Raw genomic sequence first — 12,154 nt, 5'->3', positions numbered from 1 at the left:
AATATACTGTAGTCCAAGGTTCTTCATTGTGGTAATTCTTTTTTTTCTTGAACACCACATACTCAGTTTAAATCCACAAATATTGACGTGGAATACTATTTTAACTACAACATAATTGTTAGTTACTCATAACACTACCCATTAATAGTTAACAATAAAAAAATGTTCAGTTACTATAGTTATACCACACAGCAAAACTATTCATCACAAGATGCTTCATTCAAACTTATACTTAAGTAAATTAAGTATAATTATCCTAATGGACTTAAACAGAAGTACTCATTATACAGAATGCCCTTCTCATGCCTAATTTTACAGGTCTGTAAGTTTCTTTGAATTTTCAAGACATTTTTCACAAAATAACTATATTATTTGGTAGGCCTGGGTGACATGGCAATAAATAATGATCATTTTGAATTATCTGTCCTTTTTTTATCATTTTTAAAGACCAGGTGAAAAAAGGTTGAATTTAACCTCTTTATTTTGAATTTAACCACTTTATAAAGGCACGCAATTCATAATTCATGTTAACACAACAAGGAAAAATCCACAAATAAAAAAACATAAGTAAAAAATAGTCTCATACCAGCGAGCTGGCCTACACCTGCAGCGTAGAGCGGCTCCAGAGGATGAGCGACACCGACAGGAGCAGCAGAGGACCGGGAAAGAGGTCATTGTGTTTGCTGGCACTGCAACAAAAGCATACATTACCACAACCACTGTGTGACAGTTTTAAAGGAGGAGTAGAGCTGGTCTGCAGTGCAGTGGGATCCATAATAACGCCTTACTCCACACTCTTCTGTTTATACCAGTTACATGGTGATGGTGCAACAGAACTACACACCTGTAAAATGATTGGCTGCTCCTGTATCACTTGTAGCTGGCTCCACTATCAAGGGATATGACAGGCTGTTTATGCGCCTGGGCGTATTCTTATAGGCTTTGCATTAGTTTGAATGTAATGCATACAAGAGAAACTATCAAACTATTTTCTTTTTGCTATCAATGACATGTCTATCGCTGATACATACAGTATTGCTATCGTTTCATCTCCCAGGCCTATTATATGGTACCATTAGCAAATATTTAAGTGGGAAAATGTATCTTCCCTGTAAGAAAAGCTGTATTCAAATCAAAATAAATATCAATCCACTACTGTATTCACTCGTCTTTGAAAACTTAAATGTTCAATGTCCCATACTGCATGTCCAGCTGCCATGCTGCGCACTGACTCTTGAGGTTTCACTGACAAACATTTGGACTTCATTAAATGTACCAACAGTGAATGCAGCATCTGTGACCATTTTTTAAATTTATTTTTATTTATTTGTTTATTTCGGGCATGTCAGTTAGGACAATCATCATCACACATCATCTTAGTTAAAATCATACAGTACACATGGCCGAAAGGGAAAGCGGGAGAAGCAAAAGCTTATCTAGTCCCGCCCCCGTTAGCCACAGAATACATTATTGTTATCATACTATTTTTCTTTTGACATTTTGACATTTTGACATAACATGTTTCAGCAGCAGGTAGCAATCAGAGCTGCAGTCCATCTGTTGTACACCCATTTTTTTAAGATGCATTGTGGTAAACTTTGGGTCAACTATACATTCAGACACATCTACAAAATGGCAAACTCATAATACAGTCCACTATAGGCCTACAGTATAGTGGGTAGCAGGGGTGTGGACTCGAGTCACATGACTTGGACTGGAGTCAGACTCGACTTGGACTTTAACACAAATGATTCGTGACTTCACTTGGACTTGAGCCTTTGGACTTGAAAGTACTTGATATTTAAAAGTATGTTATTTATAGGGCTGTCAGAATATCATTAGATTATTTGGACATTTTGTTGAAAGTAACTAAAAACTAGTGAATAAGTAATGTATTACTCTACACAGACAGTAATACTGTAACTTACTACGTACTTACTTTAAAATGAAGCTAACTAGTAATATGTAATATACTGTATTTTGAAAGTAACTTGCCCAACACTGGTTGTGAGTGATTTCAGACACAACCTTTGAGTATTCTTATACAGATTTTAATGAGGGAGATGGTGCGGACATCATTTCAAGGATTTTCAATGTGGTAATTTTGTTTTTTTTAATCTATTTACCCTTTTTTCTGCATGCGTCTGATGAATATTTATGTATGCCTTACTAAATGTGTGGAAGGACTCTTTAAATATCAGCATGGCACTGGCATTGTGAGTGTGTTGTCTTGCTGCATCATGTCAAGTCTTAACAACCCATACCATGCAGAAACGGCAAGTGCCAGCCATTACAGTCGCTACTGTTGAAATATAACAAAGGTGGAGAAAGAAATGTTGCTGCTCTGACTGACTTTCATTAGAGAGGAAGAACACTCCAAAACATGAAAAAGGTTCAAAACTACTGTTTATAAATGGACGTAAATCCTTACCTTTTCTGTCTTGTTGTCACACATTTTTAAAAGTTATTCTTCATAGGAAAAGACCGTGTGAACTTCTTGAAAAATGTAGCTTCTTACAGTGGGCTGCAGGACTTTCTCACAGTTGAGGGGTACTACGCACCTAACATGGCGACGTCACGAAGCCCGCTAATTAGCAACGGCTGCCCTAATATGGGCAGGCAGCAGAGGGACAGTAGCTGTCAGCCTCTCGCCTTTAAATGAAGGAGCGTCACAGCTCCATAATATCTATCAACATGTTTCTTGTGCCCGCTGTCTGGTTGAACCAGTCGGTCGAGTGGGATGGACTCAGCGGGTGCGGGTGTCCTGAGAGGTTTTATTCTCTTGCTGGGAGTCAGCCAAGTCGGTGTGTTATCAGCATGAGAGCGGTGTCATTAAAGCGGCCAATCCTCATATTGGTGGGGATTGGACTCGTCCTCTTTGTGAGCATCTCTCTGATGAATAGACCTGAGGGCACAGCGGTGGCCAACAAGGAGGTGGACACACCACGTCTGAGCAGGAGCTTCTCTGATCTGGAGGCCAGCATTGGCAATCTCTGTGAGTTGAGGCTATCATTCATCTTTCTCCTGTAGAGGATGTAAAAGTTGCTGTTTTTTTGTGTTCATGAAGTTTAATTCATTCCTCACTACAAAGGCAGATGGGAAAATGGAAAGAAATATTTCTTGGTTAGACTAACACAGCTTTAGGAAATCCCTGATATGTTGTCTACCCAGAAGAGTAATGCCTCACCTATTAGTGTTGTTTGTATCTTAACAAAAATCATCATCTTGACAAATCAACTCACTTTATGCATGTCAAGCTCAAAAATTGACAAGGACAGAAAACTGAATAAGAAAATATTATTCATGTTAATGTAATTAATTCATATCAACAAGTTCACATTTTTTCATAAATATCTAAATATAGAAAAGGATTGTCTATCTCTTCAGATTTCGCAGATCTATTGTGTTAATATCATTTAAAAGCATAGCCTATCTGTTGCACTCTTTTACTGACCCCGCTGTGCCATTGTATTCTGGAAAACATATCATGTAGTGTAAAATAGCTCATGGATATTTTCATATTTTAGTTGACTGATGACTATCACACCTTTCACCTGGAGAGGATCAGGTGTGGCAATGATAGAGTGAGAGAAAGAGAGAACTATTTATGCAACTTCAGGAAGTCCTTCATTTGAGGAACTATGCCATCACACTATAAATGATGTGATCTACATCCTTAATTATAATTATAATTCTGACATTATAATGTCAGAATCCTGTGTCACTGACCTTGACATGCAAGCAGGGCGGGATTCGGCACAACTAAGTGAATCTCAGATCCAAAACTGTATTTGAACATAAACAACATTAGCTGTACTTTTCCTTTAAATACATGACTAACCAATTGCATATAAATATTGTATTTATTGTGTTATGCATGTTATTAATGTATTTATCTGATGGTTTGTGAGCTGCTGTAAGACTTAAACTTAGACTCCATTATCCCAAGGGGAAATTCCTTTTCACAGCACCGTACCCGTCAGACAGACAGTAATACCAAAAACGGTTCATACAACAACACACAGTAAAAACAAAACAACCAAATAAAAACACAATAGAAAACATTACAATCCACACTCGGGTATGTTCTGCGAGGCCTGTTGTTTAGGGCAGCTATGGCTGAGGGGACCAGGCTTTTTCCAAAGCGAGCCCTTCTGCACCTCAGTGCTCTGTACCTCTGCCCTGAGTGCAGGTGGATGTTGACTGGATGTGTGATGTCCTGTTCTATTGAGGTTGCAATGGCTATATTGTTCATCTCTGTAAGGTTGGGCATGGGGACACCAATTATCCTGGCAGCTGTGTTGGTTATGTGTCTAAGTTTAGTCCAGTTTTGATCAGATAGCATGTTGAAGAAGCAGGTGAAAGAGTGTAGTGGATAGACTGGATGAAACAATCGGATTTCCCCTTGGAATCAGGAAAATGTTATCTGATCTCCCTAAACCAGATTCTAAAAGATCTGTGATGCTGTGTAAAACACAAAGAAAACAGAACTCAATCATTTTCAGATCATTTTCAATCTATATCCAATTGAAACAAGTACAACAACAAGATGTTCAATGTTCAAACCATTAAACCTTATTGTTTATGTAAGTATACACTCATTATGAATTTAAAGCCTGAAATATGCAAAGTGAGAAGAACCACAGCATCCCAACTCTTTTTGAATCAGAGCTGCAGTATCAATCAAGAGAATGTTTCATCTCAAGGAAAAAATTTCTATTTGAATTTAGAAAACAATTTCTTGACTATTATTTTTTTCATCTGGTCTAGTTTTCCTGCAAAACTTATCTTGCCTCTGGCTCATTTTGCTCTCTCCCTGTCATTCTTGATCTCTCGCATTTGTCCAGACAATGTAATCAAAACTTTTGAGAAAAAGCAAGATACCATGCAGAAAATGCTGGAAGTGGAAAGAGAGGAACACAGAAAAGCTGCAGAACAGCCACCAGCCAAAAAGGAACCAGAGCAGAAAGAAAAACCAGAAGCAGAGATCCAGGACCAAAAGGAGGCGCCCAAAGAGAAAAAGTCCAATAAAGTGTTCCCCCGCTCTCCCCTGTTCAAGGACTGGGGGGAGAATCTGTCTGAGGAAGAACAAAGAGAGGCAGAGGGTTTGTTTCACAAGTATGGATACAATGTTTTTCTGAGCGATCGCCTTCCTCTCGATCGAGCTCTTCCGGATACCAGAGATCCAAGGTACGATTTTCATGGTCTTTGGATGTGATGTCAGACTTGTTGTTTTACTTCATACAAAGAGAAAGATTAATGAAACTATCCCTTATGGACACCGCCCCATTCATTGTTTGCCAAGTACATCCATCATCTTTCTGGTTCACATGGTTTGTCTTTTGATAAAGCATTCACACAGCAGACTGTGTTAAAGACAAAAGACTGGTGGTTATTTTTCCTCAATAATTATTTTGTTTCTGAATGAATAGATGCTTGAAAAAAAGTTACCCGAAGGACCTGCCAAGTGTTGGAGTGGTGTTGATCTACCTGGACGAGGCCCTGTCTATCATCAAGAGAGCCCTGCGCAGCATCATCGACCGCACCCCTAAAAACCTGCTGAAGGAGATAATAATGGTGGATGACAACAGCTCAAATGGTTGGTTGGCTACGAAAGGTTCAGATTGTGCAAACCCAAGACTATTCAAACATGCTGAAAGGCAGGACAAGCTGATAAACGTGTTTCTTTGTCTAGATGCCACTCTTGCTCACAATCCCATGTTTAGTTTTCATGAAACATTTTAAACACACCCGTACATTCACCGCACAGTGGCATTTTAAAGGTGATTAGCTATGATAGTTATATTTCAAGTTGACGTTGCATGAGACGCACATATTCATCTCCTGTTCACTTCCATTCTGTGCAAGCAGAAGGACAAATTAAACATTTACATCTGCTGATGAAACAAATTAGCCTCTCTGCTTCGAATGGAGTTCAACGGCGGTTCTCAGTCATACAGTACTTATACTAAGTGCTGTATCAAAGCCAACTGGACTTGTTTCAGTTTCTTGTTGACCTTTCACCTCTCATCCAAGAGGCTTCTTCAGTTATAACTAACTGGAGGGGAGTTGCAGGCTTTTATATTCTGTGTGGGAGTGTCATTATAGGGTCGTTAACATTCATACTCATAACAAATACCATATCACCGAAGTAACTGCTTACTTCTGCCAGCTGTAGCTGCCATTAGCTAGTTAGCTCCATTAGCTGTGCAGTTAGTAGTTTTGACTGATTGCTCAGGGGCCAGGGGATTGTAGTCTTTAAATCAAATCAAATCAGTTTTATTTATATAGTCCACAATCACAATCACATTGCCTCAGTGGGCTTTACAATCTGTACAGTGAACAACATCCTCAGTCCTTATTCCACCAGCATAGGAGCTTTAGACTGGGATGGGCCAGTGCAAGCTGGTTAGCATGCTAATCACAGTAGATATCTCTGTAACACTATACATTCACTTATTTGCCATTATATTCACTTTCTTGCCAAGAGTTAGGATGAGAAGATTGATAGCGTTCTCATATTTGTATGGTAAAGATGAAGCTATAGCCAGCAGCAGGTTACCTTAATTTAGCTTAAAGATGGTCAAAAAGGAAGTAGGCAGCCAGGCTACATCAAAAAATAGAATCTACTTACAAGCACCTCTAAATCTTACTAATTAACGTTTTTATACCTTGTTTGTTTAGTCTGTACAGAAACTGAAGCATAATAACAATTTCATTATTGGTTTACAGGAGTTCGCGTGCTGACCTATTTCTCTGACAGGCAATGCAACTTCTTGAAATCTGCGGTTGTTGCCTGCTTGCCAAGATATAGTGTCTTTCAGTGTGCCTTAGAGGTGCCAGGAGGTGGATTTTGTGCTAGGCTGGCTGTTTCTCCTTGTTTCTGGTCTTCATGCTAAGCTAAGCATGCTAAGCAGGTGCTGGCAGTATGTTTACCCCACAGACATGAGAGTGGTATCTTTCTTCTCATTTAACTCTCAGCAGGAAAGGGAATAAGCATATATCAACAAAAAGTTGAGTTTTGTTCATCCTAACTCGGAGACATGGGTGAATGAAATGTTAATCAGTTCATTATCACTAACTACGATTTCAAATCTGACACATTGACAACATACTGGACTGTGATGCATGTATATGATCAGAACTGTCCCTTAACATGCTTAGTGTGTGCTTGGCATTCTGGGTAACCAGTGTAGAAACTATTTCTGCCTTTCTGTCGAGCCTTTTCTCCCCTTATATCAAAACATATGCCCACATTCTCTTTTCAATTCAGAGGACCTGAAGGGGGACCTTGACATTTACGTGAAGATGCTTGAGCAGCAGAACCCAGATCTGCGTATCACAAGAGTGAGGCACGATGAGCAGAAAGGCCTCGCTTTCGCCAGGGCCTCTGGATGGAGGGCTGCTACTGCGGACGTGGTGGCCATCCTGGACGCACACATCGAAGTCCATGAGATGTGGTAAGAATGTGGCAAAAATAAATCATTTTGTACACTGGTATTTGTACAACGTTCTCACAGTTTTGTGTTTAGTATTTTAAATTAATTATTATTTTTAATTTAATTTTATGTAGAAATTCACTTAAAGGAGACATATTATCTCCACTTTCAGGTTCATGATTTTATTTTAGCCCACTTCTAGAATAGATTTCAGTTTCCTCATACTTTCGATTGCCCAACTCTACCTCCAAAGTTATTAAAGTGTTTAGAATAAGGACCCTGAGACAAAATTTTACAGAGGGAACCCACGATAGCATGAGGGTGAAATGAGTCTGGTCATGCCAGTGATAGCTTGCATCACATTGTATCTATTTTTAAAACCTGAGTAGTTTTGCTTAGAGTAATTGGCTTTTCCAGGAACGTCTTTTTACACAAAACATTTTCGTAACTTACCAGTACAACCACAGTCTGATCCAAGAGGAACCACAGTCTGATCTTCAAGCCTAGGGCAATCAGGGCGTAAGGGTGTTGCATAAGAGCTTTGCAGTGGTGGTAATGAGGGAAGGGCGAGTGCTGCTCAGACTGGCAAACTTCTAGTCACAGAGGCATTTATGAAAATAACAACTGAGTGCAGTAGTGTGGTAATTGGATGGGTGGGTTTAGGATGACTCGTATAGCTGAAAACATCGCCTGTCTGGTGCATACCCTGGTAGACTGTGTATAGGGAAATAAAAACAGAATGGAATGTTTTGCAAATCATTATTCAAATGAATTCAGTACATAGACAACATATTTAATGTTCTGATCAACTTCACTGTTTTTGTAAATACACCCTATTAAGTTGATGACTGCTTCACACAAAGTGAGAAGAACCACAACATACCAACTTTTTTGGAATCAGCGTTGTACAGTAATCTCTCAGGACAATGACACTTTGTGAATGACATATAACAAAAAACCCTACTGTCTGTCTGGGGTTTTAAATTAAGGAAGTTTATTGCAGTGGTGTGTGAACAGCCTCTCCTCTCTTCCCCTCATGCAGGGTCGAACCTATGCTGACACAGATCAAAGCTGACCGAACGACGGTGGTTTCTCCTGTGTTTGACAGAATCAATTTTGATGACCTCAAGGTTATTGAATACCTTCCAGCAGCACACGCCTTCGACTGGGCTTTATGGTGCATGTATGAGGGGTTTACGCCCGAGTATTACAAACTCAACGACGGCTCATTGCCTGGAAAGTAAGTGAAATCAATCAGTCTTGTTGTAATCTACATGCGTCAAATAAATATAACAGCCTGGTTTTATTAATTGTATCTTGGATGAGGTATTTCTAATAATTTAACAGCTTCACTTGTGTTTTCAATGAGACGGTAATACCAGTTCTCTTCCTTCACCTCAGGAGTCCCTCCGTCATGGGAATCCTCGTAGCTGAAAGGAAGTTTCTTGGAGAAATTGGACTCCTCGATGAAGGAATGAAAGTTTACGGTGGAGAAAATGTTGAGCTGGGAATTCGTGTGAGTAGACTTCACCATCCAACATCAAATCCTAAAGCTGATAACAGTATGACAGGCCAAAGAATGAAGAGTACAGATACTGGTTTCAGTACAATCCTGTCACATTTTTTAATTTTTAAACCATTTAAACCACAAATATTTTTCTTATATCTTAAATAACTCATTTAAACCTTGCGCTGAACTAACAAAAGGAATCCCTGAATAGATTTGTACTTTATTCCTTTTTATTCCTAGCCAGACACTTGGCAGCGCCTCTGCTCACACAGCTGAGCCACATTTGCCCCGATGGAGGTCACAGTTGAAACCTTAAGTACAGCTTCAAGCCTGGACCTGTTCTTGCATTTATTAAAGTTCATAGTTGAGAACAATTTCTCACACAGATATGTGCTTCCAAAAAGGCCCATTACCCGACTCAACACTTTGGATAGCTCTGGGACGGATAGAGGGAGTTCCCCCTTCAGTGAATGGCTTTCGCACTTTGGTGATTAATTCACTCACCACATAACTTGCTTCAACTGCAGCATCAGCGTACTTCTTCGCTGTATGGAAAAGATCTGCTGAGACGATAGTGCTCTATGTAGCTGCATTGCTCGTTTTTTCCTCTCGTCTCCCTGGTACTTCTCATATTGTTCTCAGTGTTTAGTCGAGTAATGACACTTGAAAGAGACACCTTGGTTTCACAGCCAAACAAGTACAACTCTCTTCTCATCATAAACTGAACGGACATGTGCGGGCATCTGTGACCTTTGCCATTACGTATTTTGCGTTACATTAAATGATTTTTTAAAAATACAATTGTGATTTTTATTTCAATTGCATATAAACGGGGGATGTAGTTTGAGACTCCTGCTGTAAACGGATGTAAACAGCTAGCCTGACTCTGTCAAAAGGTAACAAAATCCACCTACGAGCACCTCCAAAGTTAACTAATCAACATCTTGCATCTAGTTTGCTTAAAGTGTATATAAATCCAAAGCTGTCACTTGTCTAGGAGCAAGTGTTTGTTGGTAGCATGGCAAATTTGATATTTTTAGAATTGTGAAGGTTTGTTGTTGTTGCTTGGTAAGGCATGTCTGAACAGACCAATCAGAGCAAACTGGTTATTGGGTTGGTGGGGTGCTTTAAAGAGACAGGAGGGGGAATAAAGTGCTGCAGCACTGGACAGTATGAGAAGACTGATGTGGTTTTTGAGCACTATTTCATGTAAACCTATTCTAGCAGTAACTAGTAGTAGTAATTTTAACCTGAAAATTAGTATAATATGTGTCCTTTAAATATGATGGGGCAGGACTGCCCCCAGATAGTCGACACGCAGAAGTATAAAGTTTGGGTTGTTTATTTATTTTTTTGCTCAAATAGGTGTGGACATGTGGAGGCAGTGTTGAAATAGTTCCGTGCTCCAAGATTGCCCACATCGAGAGGTACCACAAGCCCTACATGCCTGACCTGGGCCCTGCCATGAAGAGAAACGCCCTGAGGGTAGCAGAAGTCTGGATGGATGAATACAAACACAACGTCAACTTAGCCTGGAACTTGCCATTTGAGGTACTTAAAATGTAGTCTGTTATGAGTGCATTTTAACACTGTCTTAGCTCCTGAAGTTCTTTAGATTTCCTCAGTTACAATATCACAAACAAATCATGCCATGTTCTTTGCCTCTGCAGAATCATGGAATTGACATTGGGGATGTCTCCGAGAGAAAAAAACTCAGAGAGAGGTTGAACTGTAAACCTTTCAAATGGTACCTGGAAAATGTGTATCCCAAGTTAGATCCCTGGGACAACCTACTTGGCTATGGAGGAGTAAGTTTAGTTTTCTCTAGTGCTTTGTAAGTGTGGTACTGCAGGGTGTGTGCTACATATTGCCACACTAAACTGTGTGTTGTGATTATTGACTCCCACCTGCCACAGTGGTTGAGCAAGTTTCAATGGATTTGACAAAATAATTAACTTCCCACTTTGCAGATGAAGAATCTTGATGCTGACATGTGTCTAGACCAAGGCCCAGTGCCAGGTCACACACCCATCGCCTTCCATTGCTACTTCTATGGACCTCAGGTAAGTAACTAAATGTGGTTGCCAAGTTTAATGATTATAGTCTCTGTAAAGTTAATCAAAATATAGTTTTCCCTGTTGTGCCCAAACTACTTGCTGAACGTTTTCTTTTATATTTCAGCACACTTTTTACCGTGCGAATGGTGAGCTCTACATCGGCGGCATCAAGTCCCACAAGTACAATGACAACCGCTGCGTAACTGACATCGGCAATAAAGAAACCGAGCCTGGTCTTTTCAACTGCAAAGAGGCTATGCAGAAAGGAATGGGGATTTACTGGGACTTCACTCAGGTACAACGACACACTGAACTTAGAGGGTGGATGAGTTTAGGGTGACTCGTATAGCTGAAAACATCACCTGTCTGAATATTGTATGATGACAGAATGAACCAGCACTCTTGACAACCTTTCTCTTTCCCCAGGGCAAAGAACTGAAGAACAAACAGACAAAAAGATGCCTGGAGATAAAAGACAAAAAACTTATAGTACAGGAATGCTCTGGCCAAAGATGGGAAATCCAGAACGTAATCAAAGCTTTTTAAAGTGTTTTTGTGTGTGGAGCCAACAAGAAGTGCACTTCTCTGCTCATAGGTCAGTAGATAGTAACACCTGAATGTGGGAAATGCTGTGACTCCTATAATTATTTAAGTTTACTCTATTTAGGATGGAAAAAGTGAGTGATTGATTTTAAAAATTTTATGTGAAATTTATTGATTTGGGATACAACATGTTATGGATCAACATTACAGCTGCAAGTATTTCTTATTTGTACTATTTATTAATCTGCCTTTTTGGATCAGCTGCATAATTATTTTTAATTCAACTCTTAAGGCAACTTCATCTTCTAACAATTTGGGAATAACACTGGATTTTATTAAAAACAACACTAAAAACAGGAGTCTGCTTTTCTTACATCATTTAATGAATCCAGGCTCTAATCTGTTATATTTCAGATGTTTATCCAGGAAATTTTGGGGTGACTTTGTTACCTTTGGACTCAAACTCACTCCCGTTTCCTGGATGGAATTGATGAGCATTACTCTCAGTATGCTAGCTGTTCCTCTAGATGTCTATACTGGCACTGTGTGTGACCACACTGACACACAGCATCTTACCTCAGGCTGGGTATAAAAGACATCCCCAC

At 39.6% G+C, this 12,154-nt stretch overlaps 1 protein-coding gene across 1 annotated transcript; it reads left to right on the top strand.

Moving 5' to 3' along the window:
• Window positions 1–2,817: 2,817 nt before the first annotated feature.
• LOC311263236 (putative polypeptide N-acetylgalactosaminyltransferase 8) lies at window positions 2,818–11,552 on the top strand (the record flags this gene model as incomplete). The annotated part of the gene is made up of 11 exons (XM_084363158.1): window positions 2,818–2,995; window positions 4,848–5,190; window positions 5,433–5,599; window positions 7,274–7,460; window positions 8,482–8,679; window positions 8,841–8,955; window positions 10,315–10,500; window positions 10,620–10,757; window positions 10,920–11,012; window positions 11,131–11,301; window positions 11,433–11,552. The coding sequence occupies 11 exons, from the start codon at window positions 2,818–2,820 to the stop codon at window positions 11,550–11,552; spliced, it is 1,896 nt and encodes a 631-aa protein (XP_084219284.1).
• Between the last annotated feature and the right edge of the window lie 602 nt (window positions 11,553–12,154).

Source organism: Pagrus pagrus (assembly GCF_965226575.1).
Source record: "Pagrus pagrus genome assembly, chromosome: 10".
Classification (NCBI taxonomy): Eukaryota; Metazoa; Chordata; class Actinopteri; order Spariformes; family Sparidae; genus Pagrus; species Pagrus pagrus.
The sequence above is the reverse complement of the archived record's forward strand: the minus strand, read 5'-3'. Positions and strand labels throughout refer to the sequence as shown.